Here is a 24,987-nt window from a genome sequence, read left to right as displayed (position 1 = left end):
GTATCTTACCCTCCTTTGTCTGGTTCAGATTAAAGTAATGTTCATCTGATGCATCCTCCCTTCACCTCTTCCTTCAGATTTGTATATTCTTTTTATCCATTCTGATTTTTGAATAATAACATAACTTTCTCTCATTTCTTTCTCCTTTACATACACGTATATCTCTTTTATCTTCCCTTTGCTTCCCCTTCCTAAAATTCTCAGAAGGTTGCCAATCTATCTTTAAGTTCTCTTCTTTTCTTATTTAACTCCTTCAGTATCCTTAGAAGACATTAAGTTCTGAAAGGCTGCTTAGTTTTTCTCCCATTATAAGGATGTTAGCACTTCATCATCTGTTTTTCCCTTCCCGTTGCTCAAATGAATTTGCCTTTCTAAGTTTTTCTTGAGACTTGTGTTTGCATTTTAGAGTTCTTATGATGCTATGATCTTTTCATCAGGAATATCTGAGTCCTCTATTTTATGAAAGAGTCCCTTTTCCCTCCCTATAAGATTATACCCAACTTTGTAGTATATATTATTCTTGGTTGCAAGCTTATCTCTTTTGCCTTTTGGAATATTATATTCCAAGATCTCTTCTCATTTAAGGGAGAAGCTGTCATGTCTTGTTTGATCCTGATTTTGTTCCTTGGTGCTTGAACTCATTCTTTCTGGCTGCTTGCAATATTTTTTCTTTGAAGTTCAGGACTTTTACAGCGATAGTCCTAGAACTTCTCCTTTTGAAGTTTCTTTTAGGAAAAAAAGTAGATTTTTCCTAGTTTCACTTTGTCCTCAGCTTCTGATAGATCTAGGAAGTATTCATTTGTGATTTCTTGAAATATATAGCCTTTAAAACAAATCATGGTTTTGGTGGTTCAGTGATGCTTAAGTGATATCTCCATTACTTGTTTCCCAGGACATTTGCCACCTTTGATATCAGATACCGTTTCCCCCTAACAATCTTTTGATTTTATTCCATTATTTCTTGTCATCTCATGAACTAGTTGATTTCTGTTTTGCCCATTCTGATTTTCAGATAGTATATTACTTGGGTAAAATTTGTCACTTTCCTAAGCCTTTTATTCTTATTACAATACTTTCTTCCATAGCATTTATTTCATCAAAAAAAAAATCTCTTGCTTCATTTCTTCTAGGTACTTATGTTTTACATATATAATCTATTTTTCCCCATTGAGTCTCTGCTGGAGGTTGTTATGGAGTTACTTTCTCCTTGTAGGCTGAATTCTTAGCTATCTTTGAATCTATTATAATTCTTTATTCTGGCTTATTTCTAGTGTTTCCTTATCCCTCCAGCCACAATTCCTGAAGTGGGGCTTTGTTCCAGGGCTAGGATCTGCTTTTAGGTGGGGTGGTATGCCCTACTTATTCTAAGTCTAGGTCATCTTGATTCTTGTACTGATATCTACTTCTTGAGATTCGGCTCTCTGGATCTTGGTTGTTCAGAGCACTAGATGTTTAAGGCCCTCTATATTGAAGCTAAAGCTTAAATACTTTGGTCATATAATGAGAAACAGGACTCACTGATGTTGGGAAAGATTGAAGGCAAAAAGAAAAGAGGATGGCAGAGGATGAGATGGCTAGATAGTATCATGGAAACAATGAACATGAACTTGGTCAGATTTTGAGAGATGGTAGAGGAGAGAAGGGCCTGGCATTCTATGGTCCATGGGATCATGGAGAATTGGGTGTAATTGAACAACTGAACAAGAAAAGCAAAAATGGTTTTTTGGGACAGTGTGCTAGCAGTCTTTAAGACTGTGGGCCTATGCTGTCCCAATGGAAGTGCTGCCAGACCAGAGATGTGTTGCACTTGTCATTGTTGCTTTAGATCACTTCCATCACCCAGACTGTAGGTTTCCAATGGCCCTCAAGCTTCCTTGGGAGAGTCATATACTCTTGATGTTATCAGATACAGAACCTGGTAGGCTGCACACATCTCTAGCAGATCTCTTGTATCCCAAGAAGCTAAACGGTTGTTTAGCTGAGCACATCTGCTAGACTTCCCAGTGGGTGGGGCTCCTTTACTATTGTCTGTAGGCTTTGTGCATGTGGGTGGAATTTGCCTTCCTTGTTACTCAATGAATTTCTTGGTTGTCATTGCAATTTTGAGATTTTCTGCTGGTGTATTGATGTAAGAACTCTGTAGGGGCAAACATCTTGGGTATTACTCCATAAAATTATGTATTTGAAGAAGTTCAACTTCCTACTGGTTCCACCCAGCCAAAAATGTTCCAAGAACTAATTGTTCTTTTTGTACTACAGTGTTCTAATAGCTAAGTGCTCTAGGGGTAAGATGAAGTAAAAAGCTTTTGGCTGGGGTTTGCTTTGAGGTTTAAAAGGAAATGAGGAAAAATGTTTGTGTAATCTTTCAAAACGTTTGACAGGTATGTCTTAAGATGGTAATTTTCTTGGCTTTGAAGCTGCTGAATCAGAGGCTCCTTGTTGTTGTTTTTGTTGTCTAAATTTGTCAGTCATGGAAATAAAATAGTATGTGTGGCCTATCTCCCATGAGGTAATTAAAACATTATAAAAAGAAGAAAAATGATAGCAACCTGGCTTAGCATCATGAATGGATTGTTGAAACATTTTGGAGAAGGACCTAAAAGTAAAAATAATTTCAGCAAAATGAGTTTCCCCAAGATAGGCTGCGTGTGACAGATGTGTGATCGTAGTATATACACGCGTGTTACTTATGCTTATGTGCAAGTAGGTGCAGATCAGTGTACTAACAAGTATTCACTAATGATTTATTATTTGCCAGCAGGCTTACTAGGTGCTGGAGATGCAAATACAATGAAAGAAACAATCTTTACCACAAAGAACTTATATTCCAATGGTGGAAGAAAGTATATTTTTAAACATATAAGAAGAAAGATAAAGAGAATGATGCAAATAAATACAAAGTAGTTAAATCCAAGAGAGTGTGTGAGGGAGGATGCAAGCAGTTGTAAAGGAAATGCTTGAGCTGAATGTTGAAAGAGGAGAACTCTGCAGAGGTGCAGAAGGAATGAATACGTTCTTGGTTTGGGGGTGTGAGTTTCAGGGGTTGGTGGTATATAGCTGTTTTGTATCTGAGATTGTTGAGTCTGTATGTGATTGCATCCATGCCCTAAAGACCATTTTTGAATCTATATAACTTATGGACATTAATTAAATCTAGTCCATGGCAGGTCAAAAAGAGCATAAGGGTCATAAATCAAGGATTTCCCAAAGCATTTCACCCATATATATTTATTTTATGCATTTGGACTTCCTGATAGTGTTTTTTGATTTTTTCGTTTGAGTTCTTGTAGTGATATATTACAATGGTTTGGGGGGAAGTTTTTCAGCATTAAAATGGGTTAATTACTTAACTTGCCTGGGCCTCAGTTTTTTCATCTGTAAAATGAGGGGTTTGGCCTAGATGACCTTATGATCCTTGAAGTGCTTTCCTGTGTGATGCCCACTATGGTCTCTCTGGCCATATGGTTTCCCACTATGGTATCAATGGCCAGTAAGTACTTGCTAGGTTGGGAAAACGGTATCAGAAAGAGGGTAGAGATAGAATGTTATTTGTCCTTCATTCTCTAAGAGAACCATGACATCAGAGAGATGATGCCATGACTTGCAAGTGAATTGGATTTAAGTGAGGGAGGGCTGTGCAAAGTCACCAGCCTCACTTTCTTCTCTGGAGCCTTCTGGGTCTAGTGGCCAGATATGGATCAGGATGTAAGAGGCGAATTGAACTTATGTTTCCTCAGAAAATATGTAATATCTGTAATACCAACAAAGAGCCTGGACCTAACAGCTTCTTTGTTCTCTGAGTAAACTCCTATGTCAACCAGGTCAGATAGGGCTGACTTAAGAGCATTTTTTTCTGTTTATGGTCAGTAAGGATGAGACCCTTAATCCGAGACACTATCTTGAATAATGAGACTTTTTTCTTAATATTTTATGGACACATACTATGTTAATGGTATGTTAAAGAAAACACAGATATCCTGAGTTTTAATTTCAATTGACACTTTGTCAACTCTCTTAGCTTATTGTGTTATCACCTATTCAATTAAGGTATTACCTGGCCTGTTTGCTTCTTTAACCAAACTTTCAGGTCAACACCAGAAAGACTGTACATCAATTGAGCAAATTCCTTTGAAAGAATTAATGACTTGTCAAAATATAAAGGAAATGAGAATGGGGGGGGTGAAATGTGAAATGTAATCAGAGGCGGAGACCCACGTGGGCGAGTTTTAGGTGTCTTTGGATGACAGATGTCACATGAACTTCTCATTAGCTTATGAAACTCAGCTACACAAAATGGCTTATAGTTTTTCTATTTTTGATAACTAGATTGTCTAGAGAAATTGGTCTGTGGCCTCTAAATTTTCTCTGTTTTTCCTGTTCTGTTTTTCTCTAAAGCCTATACTCAGCTAGGTGGTGCAGTGCATAGAGCATTGGGCCTGGAGTTAGGAACTTATCTTCCTAAGTTCAAATCTAGACTCAGGCATTTACTAGCTGTGTAACCCTGGGCAAGTCACTTATCCTTGTTTTTCTCAGTTTCCTCATCTGTAAAATGAGCTGGAGAAGGAAGTGGCAAATCACTCTGGTATCTCTGCCCAGAAAACTCCAATTTTCTTCTGTAGTTAGGGTAGGGGAATTTGTGAACTTGCTTTTAAAATATTTTGCAGAAGATATTTCAATATATTTGATTTCCATGGTAATCCTATGGATTCTATTTTATATATTTGAATACATTATTCTGAGAAGGGGTTCATGAACTTCCCCAAGGGGTGCAAAACAGAAAAAAAGGTTAAGACATCACTGAAAGTGGAACTCCAGTGCAATTTTCTTATATCATCTTTCATGAAAACAAATTTGTAGATTTATTATGGGAATGGGAGGGATCTTGGTGTACAGGGTTGGACCCCTTGACTGTATTTGTTAAAAGGAACAGAAGTAGAAATTTATTTTGTCTAGGTAATTCAATGAAAGCTCCTATTTGAAGTACTTTTCAAGGTACAGGGTGCTTTAATAGAATTAGAATTTGGGTGTTAAAGGGAACCTAAAAATCATCTCATCCCTATCCCTCATTTTATGCATAAGGAAACTGAGGTCCATTAAGGTTAAATGACACATCCAAGGTCATACAAGTAGCAATATAATCCAGTAAGGATTTGTTAATTTCTTCCTGTGTACAGAGTACTGGTAGTAATATAAAGACAAAACAATAATCTTTGTTCTTAAGGTTATCACATTCTACTGGGGGGAGGGGATATGACATATAAGCAGATAATTATATATATGATAGATAATAAGAGGGGGAAAGAGTAAACATTAGCAAATAAGGGGATTGGGATCACCAGAGACCATGAACTAGAGGAACTATGGTATTCAGCCCTGTTTTAGTACAATTTTGAATAATATTTGTGATAGTGGGCATCCTTGTTTCACAACTGATTTTACTGGGAACGCTTCTAGCTTATCCCCATTATGAATAGTTTTTGCTGACAGTTTTAGGTAAATACTTTTTATCAATTTAAGGAAAAATCCATCTGTGCTCATACTTTCAAGTTTTTTTTTAATGGAAATGAATGTTGTACTTTGTCAAAAGCTTTTTCTGTCTTTAAAAAACTTTTAAAAATTTAAAAAAAATTAAAAAAAAAACTTCTATGATTGATATCATTTTTACCTAAGCTGATTTATATATTCAGTGGCATACATCCTCATCTTCACCCTGGTCCTTTCTCCTCCTGCTGAGAGTTTAATCCATCATTCATTCATTCACTCACTTATTTACTCACTCATTCATTCGTTTATTCATTCATTCATTCAGGATAGACTTTACAAGCCAAACTGAAGAATTTGTACTTTATTCTAGTGGCTCTAGGGAGCCAATGATGTTTCTCAAAGAGTACAGTCAGGTAGAATCAGAGATGAAATGTAGATTTGATATTGAATTAATGCACCACACCTCCCACCCAATCTTCTTCACATAATCCTTTATTTTGTAATTTTCATTACCTATTTTGTATTATTGTACACGATGGCTATTTGTAATGGTGTCACATTCCACCATATAGTGTACTTATTTGTGTGTGTAGCTCATGAGATCCAGAACCTCTGAACCACATGGACTGTGGATTAAATTGTGGTGAATTTAATAGGAATTTACCTGTCTTTCACTTACTAGTTCAAAAATTGGGGACCATCTGAAATTAATTCAAGTCTAAGGAGTCAGCTACAGACCATAATAATAGACCCAGACCAGGAAAAACATCAAAATAAAACATTTACTTAGAAATATATAGTAAGTGGAAAAAGGAAGGATATAGCAAAGCAGCAAGAAGAATATAAGCACATATCCCTCAATGAGTTATGGGGTTATTTCAGTCCCAAGAAGCTTAGGAAATCTCCTCTAAGAGATTCTTGCTCTGACAGGTCAGGGCGTCAGAAAGGTCCGTCAGCAGTCATGGTAAAGAATGGGAAATTTCCCCGTGTGGACATCGTTGGCTGCAGATCAGTGACTTGACTTGCCCTACGCACAACTCATGAACTTATTTCTCCCTTAATGTAGCCATGAACTCTAGCAAATACCTTCATCGACCTCTATCTTTTTGGTAGGAAAATACTTACTCCCCTTGGGGGAAGGGTCAAGAGTACAACATTTATCAGCAAGCCTTTAGTAAGCACCTACTCTGTGTTGGGCATGGTGCTAAATCCTAAAACATACCAGAACTAATGGAATCATCCCTAATCTCCAGGTGCTTACACTTTCTTGGGGAAAATAATATGTGCACAGGATATGTATATGCAAAATAAATAGCACAGTGTTTTGTACGCACTAGGCACTTAACAGTAATAAGGTTGTTGTTCCTCCCAATAGCCCAGTGCACTAGATCAAAATCTTGCTAATTAGAGGCAGAGTTTCATATGCTGTTTCCTCTTTACAAAAACAAACCCATTTAAGTCAGAAAAATAAAATCCATTTGGAGAAAGGTCAGTTCAATGGGTAAAGCTATCACATCACCATCTATTTTGGGAAGTAGGAGATTGATTTTGGATAATATGAAAGAGGCTGCTGCCAATGAAAGTTCTGTGGCCAGGTTGTTCTCTCCCAAGTGCAAAAGTATTTGAATTATGCTGGGGCAGGGAAATGAATATTAGATAAGTAGGCTTGCTTGGGGGAAGCTTGAGAGATGAGGAAGTGATTAGTGACCAGCACTGGAAATGATCTGGTATCTTAAAGGATTGGGAGGGGGTACCTCAAAGGTCAGACAGACAGTGGTTCTTAGGTCAGAAGACCAGGTAGTTTGATTTAGGATTATTAGCCAGTTATTTAGTCAATGAGCTTTTATTAAGTGACTATGTGCGCAGCACTGTGCTAACTTCTAGGGATACAAAGAAAGGCAAAAGGCTGCCCTCAGGAACTTACAGCCTAATGGGGGACAAAACAGGTAAACAACTCTGTACAAACAAAATATATACAGGATAAATCGAATATAATTAATTATCATATTAGACTTTACCATTAAGACACATCAGTGCATAGAGGAAGTGGGTGTGACCTGAATTGAGGAAATCTTTGCCCTTGACCCTGTTTGATAATTCTTGGGGGAGTGTGGCCACTTCAGGTGGTCAGAAGGAGCATTTGCAGCTAAAAGGAGCATTTTCTGTTGTTCAGTCTTTTTTTAGTCATGTCCAATTCTTCGTGACCCCATTAGGGATTTTCTTGTTGAAGTTACTGGTGTCGTTTGCTATTTCCTTCCCCGGCTCATTTTATGGATGAGGAAATTGAAGCAAACAGGGTGAAGTGACTTGCCCAGGGTCACACAGCCAGTAATTGTCTGAAGCCCAAACTCGGGAAGATAAGTCTTTCCGTGTCCACTATAGGCACTATATCCACTGTGCCATCTAGCTGCCCAAAATGGGAACATTGGAGGCCCCCATATTGATCTTGATTCTGAGAGGACAGTGGTAGCTCTGGAATCAGAAAACCTGGACTCATATCATTTCTGACGTTGCCTTTGACCTTGGACAAGTCTCACTGAGCCTATCTATAAAATGAGGGGGTTGGACTAGAGAGATATGTCCCTTGTATCTCTAAAACTTCTTTTAATCTTATTATTTGATCTTATTATGATCCCTGTGATTCCAGGGAGACTTATATGGTGGGACGGACCAATGACTCTGTGAAAGCAGAACTGACACACCTCATTCCCCTTTCTTGCAGCAAAATAAAATAATAAAAATAATAGCTAGCATGTATATAGCGCTTTAAGGTTTGCAAAGCGGCTTTATAAATATTACCTGGTTTTTATCCTCACAATTCTGGGAAGTAGATGTAGATTAGCTCCATTTTGCAGATGCAGAGACTGGTTAAATGACTTGCCCCAGGTCACACAGGTGTTTTAGTTGGGGCTTGAATGCAGGTCCTTCTCAACTCCGGGTCCGGAAGCCCTGTCCACTATGCCACCCAGCTAGCTAGCCCTCATGGCAGCTTGGAAGACTATCCACTGAGGAATGCTCATTGGGTATAAAAGTGCCGTTATATGTCACTTTATTTAGAAAGTACAACTTGGAAATAAATATCAGCCGGAATGACTGGTGATAATTCATACAGGTAAGAATTCCACGAATTTAATTCCTGTCTTTTCCTCATGTCTTCAGTTTAGCAGCTTCTAAAAGAGATAGTGCGTTTATCTTCTTTGACTCTTGGCATCATCATAATCATCTCTGGCAAACACGGTATTTACTAAGCTCTCATAGACTAAAGGAACTGCTGAATTAGAATGAGAAATGGACATGATATGATCAGGTATACTTCATCAGCCTTCAGACAGATGGCAGGCAAATGATGGACCGCCTCTGAAGGTCCATTGGACCCATACTTTTCTGTTTTGTTTAAAGCAGTGTGTTGCAGATTGAATTTTATAAGTCAAATTGTATTTTATCTATTTGGAAAATTTTTTAAAGGAAAGATTATTTTTCTTTTTTATTGATGCCTTTTATATTTCCGTTACATTCTGAATATGCCTCCCTCCCATCCCCTACCTAGCAAGTCTTCCCTTGTAACAAGCAACATATACAGTGTTCTGCACCCGAAAGAGGGAAGCATGTAGATTCTTTTTATAAATAAATAATAACCATCCTCTAATTTCTTTTTGATAAATATTTATTTTCTTAGAAGGAGCTTGCTGAAAACAAAATATATCTGTTCAAAACTGGAACATGTATTCTGTTCATCGGTTTATTTCTATCTAGCTCAGAGACTAAGTACAACAGGTCTCCAATTTATTTGCCCAAGCTCAATAGGTGTGTCCTATCTGCCAACCAGGGGCCAACTCCCTCTCTCTCTCCACTGTTGCTTCTTGGCATTTCCCTTCCCTTCCTCCTGTCTCTGTAGATTTCTCTATGTGGTTATCTCTTCACCCTCCATCCCTTCTCCTTACTATATTCCTTTTCTCTCTGGACAGTTCAGTTCAGAGGAAGGTCTAGATATCCAGGGGAAGGTCAATGCACATTTATTAAGTATTTACCATGTACAAGGCTCTGTGCTAGGTGCTGGGAACTGAAATACAAGCAAGAAGAAAGACAGCTCCTGCTCTTGAGAAGCTTATATTCTTATGGAGGAGGACAACAAAGGGTGAGGGGCCAAAGGGGCATGGAGGAGAAATCTGGAGAGTCAGGAGTGGATCTCAGAGAAGAGTGAAGGAGTGAGTGTGGTTGGCCTTGACACATCCTCCAAATGGAAAGAGAAGGCTAACTTTTACTCCTCTCCCAGACTCCTTCTGCCTCTGCCCCCTCCCCCTAAATCTCTTGGGCTCCTTTGATGAAATGCTCATCCATAGGCACCCAGGCTGGGTTTTGCTTTGAGATGTAGACGAACTGTAACTTTACTATGTTATGTCCCCAAAGATCCGCCATTATTGCCTATGTTAGGTTTGGTGTGTTGGTGCTGTTTCATTATTATTGTTTTAGTTGTTCAGTTGTTTTAGTCACGTCCTGTTTTTTCATGACCCCATTTCTTTTTTTTTAAGATTTAAATTTATTTATTTATTTATAGTTTTCAACATTCATTTCCATAAGATTTTGAGGTCCAAATTTTCTCCTCATCTTCCCCCCACCCCTGCATGGAGATGGCATACATTCTGATTACCTCTTCCCCCAGACTGCCCTTCCTTTTATCATCCCCCACCATGACCTCATTTCTTGGCAAAGATGCTGGGGCAGTTTGCCATTTCCTTCTTCAGCTCATTTTACAGATGAGGAAACTGAGACCAATAGGGTTAAATGGCTTGACTGGGATCACACTGTTAGTAAGAATCTGAGGTCATAATTGACCTCAGGTCTTCCTGACTCCAGGCTTGGCACCTCTACCCACTGTGCCACCTAGCTGCCCCATTTGTTATTGTTAGTAGGTAGTAAAAACCTCCAAAACCAAAAAGTCTTAGAATCAAATTATGTGCTTGATTCAGGAACTGGATGATATGTTCTCTCTGCTATAGGTCACAGAAGGAGAGAAACATTAGTTTCAAATAATAAGTGGACCAATCTCTGAAACCCAACGAAGTGAAAAAAAAAAAGAGTGGTGGATGAATGAACACAGAACTGGAGGCAAAGTAGTTGTACAGTGGAAAAGATGTTGGATTTGATGTCAGAGGTCCTGGGTTCAAATCTCAGATCCTTACCTACCTTGGGCATGTGATTTAACCTTACCTCTCTATGTCTCAGTTTTCTTAGCTGAAAAATGGGGACATTTTAGACAACAGATTAGGTGATTTCTAAGGTTCCTTTCAGTTTTAGATCTATGATTTATGAACTTTCTGGTCCCTGGCAATTTACGTTGGTAGGAGGACCTAACCCCCACTTTCCAAAGATACCTTACCCTTTGACCACCTGGAGTATCCTTTCTCCTACTCCCCCTCCCCCACTTCCATAGACCTCCATCTCCCCTTTCCCTCAGCTATCTTCTTTCCTGCCTCTGGGAGGCACCACCAGTGGCTTGGAGCTTTGTCATTGCCTAATGGAGGGAGGGAGAGAGTACCTTATTCTACGCAAGAGGTGGTGAGATGTCCTGGCACCCCAGCTTAATGCATTCTCCTGTTGAAATATTAGTAAATATTATGGTTAGATTTTGAGCAGTGTTAATATTGACTTGGTTTATATGGGAGACATGCCTTCCAGGTTGCAAAAAACTTAAAAATGGGATTCTGAAGGCAACCAGTCATCAGGACAGTGTATTCTATGTGAGGATTTTAAAATATCCTTCTTTGAAAAAATTTAGAATAGATTATATAACAATTATTTCTTTCATTCAATAGCTGTTTATTCCATAACTCCTGTTTGTAATACACTGATAAACATTTGTTCATGGCAAGTTAAATACAGTCCTGTATGGAGGATGGAGGCTAGACAAGTTAGCCTTCCCAAGTCTCTCGGCTTCTGGAGAAGAAACAGCTATTTTAATGCTAGCCATTAATATATAAAGTCAGTTCTGTTTCAAGATATGTTATGACCCAAATTTGGTTCAGTGGAAACAGCTCATGTTATATAGAGAAAACCGAGCCTTACGGTTATGAAAGAAGATGAATATTTTATAGACACCAAACTTTTGTCCAGTCAGAAACAGAAGAATATTTGTTCTTTTGCTTTTCTAAGATAAAATTGTAAACAAAAACTCCACAGTAAACTCTTGAAATTGAAGTGAAATGAGCAGAATGACCTAAAAAGAAACAATATCAGACACAGAAATTGGCCGTGTTGCTCATGTGGAAAATGGCGTGATTGCTTTATCTGTGGAGGAAAGTAAGTTAAGTAACAAAGACCACCAGCCTTGTTGATTACAGAAATGTCACTGGGAAGGAACAGTGCTTTTCACTCCATTGATGATGTGGATAAATTTAGACAAATGGGGTGAAAGTATTGCCTACTCTCATTGACCTTCCTAGCTACTTCTAAGGACAGTAGGGGTCATCTATGGTTGTGGTCTTCTATCAGGACGATTCTGTGGGGCAATTTGTGCCCTGAAATTTCTGCCTTTTAATTCTTTTGTTTATTTAGCTGTGCCTTGGAATATAGAAAACTCTCTCTCTTCTTGGCTTGCAGTGTTATCTTTCTTAATAAAACAGGAAGTAAGCTGGGTGACCCACACTGAGAGAGTTCTTAGGAAATGCTCCGCTACTTCCTACTTCTGAAAGCATTTATATTTCAGATGTTGTGTGAGCAGGAGATAGATTGACAAATTTTCATCTGCTCCTGTCAGATGATCATTTCTGCAATGCTTACTATGATGTTGTGGCCAGTGACTCCAGGGTGATATTTTGGGTAATTCTGGCATAAGAGTCTATGTCAGGGGTGGGGAACCTTAGACCTAATGGCCACATGTGGCCCTCTAGGTCCTCAAGTGCAGCCCTTTGACTGAATCCAAACTTCACAGAGCAAATCCCTTTAATAAAAGAATTTGTTCTATAAAACTTGAGCTCAATCAAAAGGCTGCACCCAAGGACCTAGAAGGTCACATTTGGCCTTGAGGCCTCAGGTTCTCCACCTCTGGTCTATATAATCCCCTTAGTTTTAAGAGTCATATAGTCATACATGAACAGATTTGTTCATATTCGACCATATTACCATCTAGTAAAGGCTGTTACAATTTCGAAGCTAATTCTGCTGCGATAGGGTGTCATGCTGTTTTGTGTGAAGGCTAAGACTTATATCATACCTCAGGAATGGAGACCTGTTCTCCAGAGGCACAAGTGGAAATGAGCTTTCTTTGAAAGGACAGCTGTAATCACTGGAGATTTTTGGTGTTGAAATACATGACTCCAGAGGCTCAAATCTTGAAAAATGGAGTGTTAAGCCAGATTTCCCTGTTGTCTGTTCATGCTCTGGTTATATTAAATTTGGATTTGTTAGCAAACTGGTTAACTCTTTCAGTCACAAAGGGATCATTCACTAAGTTGACAGTTTAGTGGCCTAAAAGCATATTGTTAATGGTAGCTGGGAAAACAAAATTGTGCGATCAAGAGGGCTTTTACTGTGGAAAGGACAGGGTATATAGCATTCCCTAAGATGAATGAGATGTGTGCTTGCTCTCGGAGAATACTTTTTTTTTTTCCAAGTCTTTTTTCTATTTGAAAGACTAAAGTGTAAGTGAGTCATAATTTCATCTCGTCTTGCAGGCAGCTTTGAGGATGCCTCATCCATTTGTTAAATATAAGTTCAGCTGAATGAATGAAACTGCCAGGGCCTATTGGGAACTTTCCTAATTAACTCTTGCTTCGCGGGACACCATCATCTTTTGCTCACGATTCTTAGGAGACTTTGAAAAGGCAGAGTACTTACTATTAGCTCTGGGAGTTCAACAAATCTGCTTAACCACAAACTTACTTTTCCCAATTCGAAAGGCCCTCCATCCCAAGTAGTTAAGTCTTGTGATTAGGGCTTGATGTATCTTAAATGACTGTTCAGAAAATTGTTGCAAACCAAGTATGACGAGTAAACGAAAAACATGCCATCTTTTCCCCCTTTTGTATTGCAGGTACCTTTTATATTTGCAAATTAAAAGAGATATTTTCCATGGTCGTCTGCTGTGCTCCTTTACAGATGCTGCCTACCTGGGGGCCTGTATTGTTCAAGGTAAGTGTATGACCGTAATAAAGTAAAAAGAAGCTCTTGCTCCCTTGCCCGGCCCTCCCTTCCCACCATATTTGTTGTCAGTTAAGAAAAGAGCAAAAGGGCTGAAGGGTTTTTTCCAGGATTCATTCAATTGTCCCCATATCCCTCTTTAGTTATGCATGAGAACTCTGAACTGGAGCAGAATCTGTGACAGGTCCATAATTATACTGGAAGACCTGAAAGCTCTGTTCTCTTTGAGGACAAGGGAAGCTTCCAGCAGAATGCTTTTCTCCAGTTACTTCTTTTTTCAAATTTAAATTTATTAATTTTTAAAATTAAATTAATTTTATTTTAATTCTTTAATTTAATAAAACAAGCATTTCCATAACATAGTCCAGTAAAAAAGATGATTGCACATGAAATCGCAAATTCACTATGTACAACATGCTCTTCCTTTTAAATATACAACAAAATTGTCATGTAAATTTCTTTACCCCCTTTTTTCCTTTGTCCCCCCTACCTTCCACTCCGCACGTCAGAGATGGCTACTATTAGACACATGTATATGTGTGTAATACACACACACACACACACATATAAACATATATTTGTAAAATTATTCGATAAATCTTTTTATCAGTTCTTTCTCTGGATGCAGAGAGTGTCTTCAAATGTCCTTTATAATTAATTTGGGCATTTATAATAGTCAAAATGACTTACTCGCTCAAAGTCATTCTTCAAAGAATATCACTGTTACTGTACACAGTGTTTTCTTGGTTCTGTTTATTTTGTTTTTCATTATTTCCTGCAAGTCTTTCTACGTTTTTCTAAGACCATTAATCACACTATTTCTTATAGTAAAATAAGATTCCATCACTAATCATGTTCTACAATTTGTTCAGACATTCCCCAGTTGATGGACATCCATGTAGTTTCCAGTTCTTTGCTACCACAAAGAAAGCTACTGTAAAAATTTAGAACATATAGGTTCATTTCCTTTTCCCCTAATCATCTTTGGAAATAGACCTAGTAATGATATTTCTGGGTCAAAGTGTAAGCAGTTAAATACCTCTTTGAGCATAATTCCAGTTTGCTTTCCAAAATGGTTTGTCAGTTCATAATCCCACCAATAATGAATTAGTGTCCCAATTTTTCCACACCCAGTTACTTCTAAGAAGATGAGGAAGGCACTGAACAGTATTTGAAGGATTCAGTCATGTCTGCTAGTGCTTTGACACTTCCTAGGTAGAAGTAGCATATGCTTTGCAACCTCAGACTTGGCCTGGGACCTTCTTATGTTGAATTAGTGGAGGGGACATGTTCAATGTCTTTCAGTCTACTGTGGGTTTTGTGACTAGCAATCTGATGCTGACATCTCTGACAAATGAAATGTTCAGCCAGATTTTTCCTAGTTCAGGGAAGTTCATATATTATGACAACCAATCAAAATGATTGCTAGCCGATTTAGTCTTAATTGATAACTCTGCCTGCCTATTATATTGGTAGAAAGAGGGAGAAGGGTGTATTCTCTTTGTCTTATATTTTTATTGACCCTTTAATAATTCCTGGGTCTTAGTTAAGATCAAATTCTTGAATGTGACACTGAGGCATGACTCTTGAATACCAGTCTGGACCATGGAACCTGCCTACTAGACCAGAGCTATTCTTTTAAAATGAGTCTATTCAAAATAAAGTCAGTTCTGGCTATGAGGCAGAGAAAGACTTTCTGTTTGGTGAGGTGAATAAGTAGCCACCCCACTCTGGTCAAATTTCTCTGCCATCTCAAGAATACCATAGTAGAGTTAGAACATCTCCCCTTTCATATGGGCAGAACTTATAGCCCTTTCATGTGAAAAGTTAATCAAACATTTGGTGAGTCCTTACTTTTAAATATGCTCTGACTTGAGTAGATGGACCCCCACTCGGTGACTTTCTCAGAGGAATTCACTAGGAGATGTCCAAGGGTGGGGTCAGAGGGCAAGGAAATAGCACCTAGTGAAGCATTTTTTCTTGAGCAAAGATAGAGTCCTCCTTAGTTCATTGAGTCTTCTGCTTAGGAAGGAGCAAGCATCTGGGTACCTAGAGATGATGACATCACGCTCATCCCAGTGGTTCCCTTTGAATGGCTTTTGTGACAAAGGAGCAGGTTTGAGGGAAGCCAGTCTCTAGGGGTTAGTGGTGTTCTATTGCTATGGTGATGTTTCCTGTGGCTAAGCTAAGGGACCACGTTAGAGTTCTTCTTTCGCTGGAGTCCAATTGAAAACACAGCTGCAGGATCAGTCTGGGAGGACACCGGTGATCCAATCTCATGGAATATGAACCTTAATGATATGTTTATGAGTTGAGGAAAAGTGTGTGTGTGTGTGTGTGTGTGTGTGTGTGTGAGTGCGTGCATGCATGCATGCACCCAGGAACTTCAAAATTGAAGAGAGACTGAATATCCCACGGATTAACTAATTTTGAGTCAGTAAAGGTCCAATTTGCATGCAGTACCTTGTACTTGTATCGATTCCACTAAGAAAGATGCAAGAATCATTGCCTTACTAAGAGAATAACAGATATTCTTTTCAAGTGTATCAGTACCACAGTCACTTAACTTATTCTTTGAGGGGAAATCTTAGCCATGTAAAATAGTAGTTTTGGCCTTATTCTCAAGTACTGTGTAGCTCTGAAAAGAATCCTGAGGGTTTTTTTCCCCTTTTTCTTTCTTCCTCTGGCAGCACCCACAGAGTCAGAATCAGATTTTGGCTGAGGTTTCAGCACTGGTTAAGATATCCTGGTTTAAGGCACCAGTAAAAAGTGCAGTGTTAAAGTGAGAGGGATGTCTTTTCATTGTGAGAAATAGGAGGTCTGCTTCTATCAGTCTTTGAATTGAGGCACTTGGCAACACAAGTCTAATGGAGGTGGTACAACCTATGGAGATGCTTCACTGAAGATGCTGCTTGAATTCTCCAGAGAGTGAGATATGCCATGTTTTGCAATATATTGTGTTATGGGAGAATATTGTTTAAATATGTTTAGAAGTTTAAAATATGGGCCTTTTTTTCCAGGGAGAAGTTTGGGAGCATTAAATGCAGTGAGCAGTTTCTCCAAGGGCACCCAGGTTAGTGTAGAGTAGAGCACTGGACTTGGAGGAATAAAGGCCAGGGTTCCTATCCTGCTTGAGACTTACTGTGTGACTCTGTGCAAGTCACTTACCTTCTCTGTGCCTTAGTTTCCTCATTTGTGTAATTAAGGGGTTGGACTCAATAGTTTCTAAGGTCCTGGAAGGGACCTATTATATGATCCTCATCTTTTGCAATTCTTAGCCCAGTTCATGATCCAATTTGATTCAACAAATACTTATGAAATAACTACCATGTGCAAGGCATTTTGGTGGACTTTGGTGATACAAAAAAAGGAAAATAATCCATCTCTAGTGACAGTCAAGATTCACGTACTGGTAGATCAACTTAGTGGGCTGCCCACTCTATTGCATATCATTTTCTGTACCATAGACAGATATCAGTGTCCCAATGTTACTCTGGGGACCGCTCCCTATGGGTGATGAATTGTTACTTATTATCAGTGGAGATGTGGGGTCAAAGATACCATCCAAAACATATCAGAACAGAAAAAGGTGACCCTGTCCTGTTGTGAGAACATTAATAATGAAGACAGTTGTGTTCTTCTTTAGCATCCACAATATGTGTTGAGATCTAGACAAAAATTTTCGTCAGCAGTCAGTGTTTTTTGTGTAGTCTTTCCCCATTTCTCCCTGAGGGCAGTTGAGACTTTTCCATATTTGCATTCCCAGCACAGTGCCTCATAGATATTCATTGGCTATTGACAAAGATTCAGGACTTTAATAGCCCAAAAATTCACTAAGATTTTTGACATTAAGATGTATCATGCCAAACTGGAGAAATATTAAAAACAAATAAACAGATCCCTTTATTTTCTTGTCATAAAGATATTAATAACTGGAGTCAAGGTTTAATTGTATCAGGGAGATGAAAATGAACAACTAAGAATTGAAATTCCATACCAACCAGTGAAGACTTAACAATGTATTTCTTTATTTGGGAATTGTTACCAGTACACCAAGGGCAAGTTCAAACTAGGCCTTCTAAAAGGAAACTATTTTTAAATTTGAAAGAGTACATACTTCTTTCTACAAGAGATATATCTTCCTTTTTTTTTCTTGTTAATTTTACTGGGCATTAACCCTTTTATTAGCTCCCATGTAGAAAACAGTTAAGAATGGACTTGATGATAGTTAAGGTTTCTTTCAATTTAAAAATTCTATGATTCTGTTAAATACTTTCTCTCCAGTAAGGAGTCCAGGTGGTAGAGTAGACAAAACACAGGTTCTTGAATCAGCAGACCTGGGTTCCAGTTTTACCTTTAACATTTACTTCCTGGATAACCTTTGGTAAGTCACTTTCCTTCCTTAGATCTCAGCTTCCTCATCTGTAAAATGAGGGGGTTGAATAAGACAGCCTCTGAGACTCTTCCAGCTCTAGATTTGTGATCTTAAGGAGATAAACAGTTGTTTTTAATAAAATTGTACTTTGTTAAGTTGATCCTCCATTAGCTTTTGGGATCATTTGCAAATGCAAATAACAGTCTTTCTTGTTAGCACATTATCCAGATGGCAGCCTGAGATCTTTAAAAATATAAGAAAATCTCTCTTTATTTGCTTTTTCATTTCCTTTCTTCCTTCCCTCCTTCCTCCCTCCCTCCCTCCCTTCTTTCCTTCCTTCCTTCCTTCCTTCCTTCCTTCCTTCCTTCCTTCCTTCCTTCCTTCCTTCCTTCCTTCCTTCCTTCCTTCCTTCCTTCCTTCCTTCCTTCCTTCCTTCCTTCCTTCCTTCCTTCCTTCCATGAAGGTGAACCTGTAAGTATTATGAGCTGAATTGCTTCAGTTCACACAAACTGAATGAATAGCAGACATGGAAAATTATCCTTCGTTTTGCTGCCTGCAAATACTGAATACAATTAGCAACCCAAGTAAATAAAATACTTTCTGTCATGATTACAGCTGGCATTGCAAAGAAAAAGAAAGCCAAAACAAAAACAACCAACCCAAACTCCCAAAGCAGAGTCTAGTGGGCCGACGTCCTTCCTTTGTTTGTAAAAATCATTTTCTTCTTACTTTTCCCTTCAAAAAGCGGGAAGAGCTTTGTGCAAGTTTCTGCTGAAATATCTGTTCACCGTAAGCAGGGCAATTAGTATGATGCTAACGCAGGAGTCATATTTCTTCCTTCTCAAAGATGACTGACCTCCATATTCAGAAAAGGGACATGTCATAGTATTCAAGAGCTGGGAAGGGCATCACAGGGTGTCCAGTGCAATCTATACACGAGCAAGAATCCCCTGTACAGGTGGCCATCCGGCTTTTGTTTGAAGACTTCGAGGGAGAGCGAACTCACTACCTCTTGAGATAGCCTATTTAACTTTTGAATAGCCCTACCTTGTATTATGGAGCAGCTAGGTGACTCAGTGAACTTGGAATCAGGAGGACTCATATTCAAGAGTTCAAATCTGGCCCCACATACTTACTGCCTATGTGACCCTGAGAAAATCACTTAACCCTTTTTGCTTCAGTTTCCTCATCTATAAAATGTTCTGGAGAAGGAAATGGCAAACTCCACTGGTATCTCTGCCAAGAAAATGCAGATGGGTTCACAAAGAGTAGGACACAACTGAAAGGACACAACCACCACAACAAAACCTATTATTATCTTACTCTTCTCTTTAAAGGCAAATATGAAAAAAAAATTAAAAGATGTGTCTTCTTCCCCTTCTCTTTTTCTACCTATGGCATTCATTCGGTCTTGCATGTTCATGGCCTTGGGGTTATTTTTAACTCTTTTGTCTCTCTTCCTGTCACCTCCAGCCCAGTCAAGCTATCCACTGCTCACTCTTCACTTCTGGCTCGCCCTCCTCCTCCACTTGGGCTGCCTGGCCCTCTATGGGAATACTCTCCTCTTTCCACCTCCTTCCCACCTCCTCTTTAGTGTTTTGTCTTCTCTTTCCACTGGACCCAGATGGCTCTGGAGGAGAAAGTGAGACTGGTGACTTTGTACTGCCCTCCATCACTTAAATCCAATTCACTTGCATGTCATGGCATCACCTCCCTGATGTCATGGTCCTCTTCAGTAATGAAGAACAAGCCACAGCAGCAGTCTATTAGACTGTAAATATAAGAGCTGCTAGCTGGTGCAGTGGATAGAATGCTAGGTCTGGAGTCAGGAAGACTTAAGTGACTTAAAGACCACTTCAAATGTGGTCTCAGACACTTGCTAGTTGTGTGACCCCAGACAAGTCACTTAAGTCTGATTCCCTCAATTTCCTCATCTGTAAAATGAACTGGAGAAGGAAATGACAAACCACTCCAGTATCTTTGCCAAGAAAACCCCAAATGGACACATGAAGAGTTGGACACAACTGAATAACAATAAAATTAGAATATAAAGTCCTCGGGAGTAGAGACCATTATTTTTTTGGTATCCCCAGCACATAGTATGGTGCCTGGCCCATTGTAAGCTCTCATTAAATGCTCACTTGCTAACTCTCCATTTACTTATCCTTCATTTTTCTAACTGGATGAAAGGTAACTATCTGATGATATAATGAGCTACTTGTCTCTGGAAGTATTCTAGCAGTAGCCCGATGACCATTTGCAGAGATGCATAGAAGAGATAATCCACATTAGCATGGAAGATAGGCCAGATCTAGATTGAGTTCATCTTGGCTGCATATTGAGTTGATTGATATGCAGGGAGGCTTATCTCCCATTACCCCCCTCCACAGACTCTCTCTCTCTTTCTCTCTTATTACTCTGTCCCTTGAACGTGCAATGTTTTCCTCCTCTGTATACTTGCTAACCTTGTTATCTGTGCCTAGAATGTCTACTTTCCCCCTACTCTTCATCTATTAAGTTCCCATTCACCTTTTAAAGCTTGATTTGGAGACTGCCTCCTCCATGAAGCTTTTTCCTGATCTTCTTGATCAATAATGACTTTTTCCCTTGAACACATCACCAAACACCATGTTTTGTGAATCCTAGAGGCCCTTGCCATGTAATATTGGATATTATAGCTGTACCTTAGTGGTTTACTCGTCTGGAAGTTCCACTGAGGGTGGAGGCTATGTCTTACCTGAATTTTTTGTCTGTGCCGGGGCCTGGCAATAAGAGGTATCTTGGTACCTTGGAGAGAACGGGCCAGCTTTGAAGCTATGAGGACTTAGGTTTGTCTTGCTTCTGACATGTATATGATGTGTGACCTTGGACAAGTAATTTAGCCATTCAGTGCTTTAGACCAGCAGTTCTCAAATTGTTTTGGTTTTATGAGACTCCCTTACAGACTTAAAAGTTATTGAGGAGACTTCAGAGCTTTTGTTCATGTGGCTTTTCTATCAATGTGTATTACATTAGAAATTAAAAATGGCCCAATTTAAAAAATATTTATTAATTTATTTAAATTATAACAACCCATTACATATTAATACAAATAACATTTTAAATGAACAGAACTATGTTTCCCCAAAGATTTTAATGAGAAAAATTGTTTTTATATATTTTTGCAAATATTTGTAATATCGGATTTAATGGACCACTGAATTGTCATATCTGCTTTTGCATTCAATTCTTTGTAATATATGATTCTGAGTGAAGTATACAAAGAAAATATGGCCTCACAGAATTATCTAGTTGGAAAAAGGAGTATTTTAGTAAGTATATAAGATCTTAGTATTATTATGAAGATAGTTTTGACCTCATGTATCCCCATGGGGTCTACAGGCCACACTTTGAGAACTACTATTTTAGGCAGCTCTAATTAAGACTATAAGATGAAGATAAGGTACAAGGACCAGCACTGGTTGAGGGAATTTGTTCATCTAGAAGTTCCCTGTACCTAGGAAATCTCAGGTCTAATTCCTCTTCCTTTTCCCTGGTGCCTAGCAGTGTTCTTCAGGCATGGTAAGTACTTATAAAATGTTGAATGAATTAAGAAATCCCTGTACTGCTCTTTGCTATTCTGCAGATTTTCAGTTTTCTTAGAAAAATGTCAGGGCTTGTTAAAAAACATTAAAACTACTTAAGATGTCAGTTTTCACCACAAGATATTAGGTGAAGGAAAGCTGCAAGCTATCTACCCAGCTTCTCTTGGCCTGTGAAAACACAAAAATGTCTTCAGGGTGAGTAAGAGGCTTTGAGGGAAAGTCAAGTCAGGCCAATAAGCATTTATTAAACACTTAAGAATTATAGGACAAGGGAAGAAGTAAAGGCATGGAAAGAAGCAGAGACTTCCTAGCATTCTCCCCTGAAACCCAGTCAAATACCTGTAAAAAATGACTCTAAAAAAATTCTGGAGCTGCAGAGCCCATAGAATGACTGAGTGAAGCAAATCCCCAGCCCAAAACAGCCAGGAAGGTCAATGGGAAGTGTCTATCACACAGGGCAAAACCTGCCTGACCCCAGCTCCAGGGCAGCAGAGGGGGTGGAAGAGCCTGTGGCAGTCGCAGCAGGAGGAGCAGCAGCAGCAGGGGCAGCTGCAGTGCCTGTTTATGGAGGTCTAGGCCCACAGATTGTGGGAGGATAGAGCAGCTTACAATGCACCTCCCCCAGCCTGACTGGCAGCAAAGAACTACCTTGACAAAAAGCTCAAAAGTCAAGTACATGGCTGAAGAAATGAGAAAAAACTGGAATAAGAATCAGACTTTAGAATCTTACTTTGGTGACAAAGAAGACCAAAATAGACAAAAAGAAGAAGATAAAGTCAAAGCTCCTCCATCCAAAGCCTCCAAGAAAAATATAAATTGATCTCAGACCATGGAAGAGTTCAAAAAGGACTTTGAAAATCAAGTAAAGGAGTAGGGGAAAAATTGGGAAGAGAAATGAGAGTGATGCAGGAAAAATCATGAGTCAACTGCTTGCTAAAGGGGATCCCAAAATGATGAAGAAAATAACACCTTAAAAATAGATTAACCCAAATGGCAAAAGAAATCCAAAAAGCCAATGAGGAAAAGAATGCCTTAAAAAGCAGAGTAGGCTAGATGAAAGAGGAGGTCCGAAAGCTCACTGAAGAAAATTCCTTAAAGATTATAATGGAACAGATGGAAGGTAATGACTTTATGAAAAATCAAGAAATTATAAAAGAAACCCAAAGAAATGAAAAAATAGAATCTCATTGGGAAAACAACTGACCTGGACAATAAGTCCAGGAGAGAAAATTTAAAAATTATTGGGCTACCTGAAACCCATGATCAAAAAAGAGCCTAGACATCATCTTTCAAGAAATTATCAAGGAAAACTGCTTTGATATTCTGGAACCAGCGGGTAAAATAGATATTGAAAGAATCCCCCAATTGTCTCCTGAGATTCCAAAAGGAAAACTCCTAGGAATATTGTAGCCAAATTCCAGAGCTCCCAGGTCAAGGAGAAAATATTCCAAGCAGCTAGAAAGAAATAGTGTGAGTATTGTGGAAACACAATCAGGATAACACAAGATGTAGTAGCTTCTATGTTAAGAAATCGGAGGGCTTAGAAGATGATATTTCAGAAGTCAAAGGAGATGGCATTAAAACCAAAAATCACCTATCTGGAAAAACTGAGTATAATACTTCATGGGAAAAAATGGTCATTCAATGAAAATAGAGGACTTTCAAGCATTCTTGATGAAAAGACCAGAGCTGAATAGAAAATTTAACTTTTGAACACAAGAATCAAGAGAAACCCAAAAAGGTAAATAGGAAAGAGGACTGACTAAAGTTGAACTGTTTACATTCCTACATGGAAAGATAATATTTGTGACTCTTGAGACTTTTCTCAGTATTAGAGTAGTTGGAGGGATTATTTGTGTGTGTGTTCATCCTTTGTTGCTGAAGAAGAACAGGCCATCAGAGAAAGAATGACATGACTTTCACTTGACTTTGTTTTGAGTGAGGGAGAGCTGTGCAGGTCACCAGCCTCACTTCTCCTCCAGAGCCATCTGAATCCAGATATTCATCAGGATGACTGGAGATGACCCAGGATGAGGGAGTTGGGGTTAAGTGACTTGCCCAAGGTTATACAGTTAGTGAGTGTCAAGTGTCTGAGGTGAGATTTGAACTCAGATCCTCCTGACTCCTGCACTGGTGCTCTATCCACTGTACCACCTAACTTCCCTGGAGGGGTTATTTACATATAGACAGAGGGCACAGGGTGAGTTGAATATGAAGGGATGATATCTAAAAAAAAAAAAAAAAAAGAATTATGGGGCAAGTTTTGATTTTTCTTGTTAGCAAGAAACCTCATGACAGGGTTTGCCTTTGAATCTTTTGGGATGGCATAACTCATCAAGGGGTGGCATAAATTCCTTTCTGTACTATGAATTAAATAAGTTAATCAACAAATATATCGTGCTTAATACGTATTAGGCACTGGGCTAAGCACAGGTGATGTGGCACAAAGAATGAAATAATCTTTACTCACAGAGAGCTTACTTTTTTGGGGAGATAATACATATATAAATATAAAAAGGAGGTTATACACACATGTAGTACAGTTATGTGTGAGGTAGTTGGAATTTTGTGAATTGGGAGAACAAGAAAATCTTCATGTAGAAGGCAGTGCTTGAGCTGTATCTAGAAGGAAGAGAGATTCTATGAGGTACAAGTGAGCAGGAATGCATTCTAGGCATGAGGGACAGCCGTGCAAAGGCATAGAGATGGGAGATACTCCCATTAAAGGAAGATATCACTGGTAGTTTAAACCATTAAGAATTCATCATGCTTCAAGAAGACATTTGGAGGGTCTGTTCCCATAGAGACAGTCTGTGCAACTAGGGGGACATCCCCCTTCTGGGAAAGAGATGTATAGGGTTTATTGCTTCCCTAGACTTCAGAATTAAAGCTAAATGACAAGGACTTGGTTCAAGACAACTGATATGCATCTTTTTTTCTTTCTTTTTTGTCTTTCCTTCTTTCTTTGTTTCTTTCCTCTTTTCTTTCCTGGGCCTATCTATAAAGTAAGGAAGCCGTTCAGCAGTTAGGAAGCTCAAATATGATTTTGAGAGTTGAAGGCAGTTATAGAAGGAGGTCCCTATACTCATACCAGAGGGCAGCAAGGTGGAAAAGTGGATTTTTACCTCCCTTTCCTCTCTCCACCCCCCTTCCTCTACCATCTGTCATGTCACGGGGGCTTCTAAATGCAAGCACATACTGCATCAAGCAGATGCATGCTTCGGACAAATGCAGATACAGAGAGACAGTCAATTGAAGGAGGAAGGAAGTAGCTTCAAGTAGCATGACCCTACTCCCTACACAGGGAGAAAGGGCTTCCAGGCCCTGCAGTACTAGAGGTTGTCAGCTGTTCTTGCCACATATCAATCCTACACATGTTTCTTATTGTTTGCTTAAATCTTAGTCCCC

The 24,987-nt window shown here is 39.0% G+C and overlaps 1 protein-coding gene across 3 annotated transcripts in view; it reads left to right on the top strand.

Moving 5' to 3' along the window:
* Positions 1-24,987, top strand: part of FRMD3 (FERM domain containing 3) — a 334,009-nt gene that overhangs the window by 205,830 nt on the left and 103,192 nt on the right. For 2 of the 3 annotated variants that reach the window (XM_072605267.1, XM_072605270.1), the window contains one exon: positions 13,514-13,611. In XM_072605267.1, coding sequence (XP_072461368.1) covers positions 13,514-13,611 — 98 coding nt within the window. Of the gene's footprint in view, positions 1-13,513; positions 13,612-16,629; positions 16,694-24,987 lie in introns of those variants that run through there. The other variant, XM_072605277.1, reaches the window with a different exon arrangement.

The sequence above is a fragment of the Notamacropus eugenii genome, chromosome 1, assembly GCF_028372415.1.
Source record: "Notamacropus eugenii isolate mMacEug1 chromosome 1, mMacEug1.pri_v2, whole genome shotgun sequence".
NCBI lineage: Eukaryota > Metazoa > Chordata > Mammalia > Diprotodontia > Macropodidae > Notamacropus > Notamacropus eugenii.
Note: the sequence above shows the minus strand (reverse complement) of the source record. Positions and strands in the feature narration are given on the sequence as shown.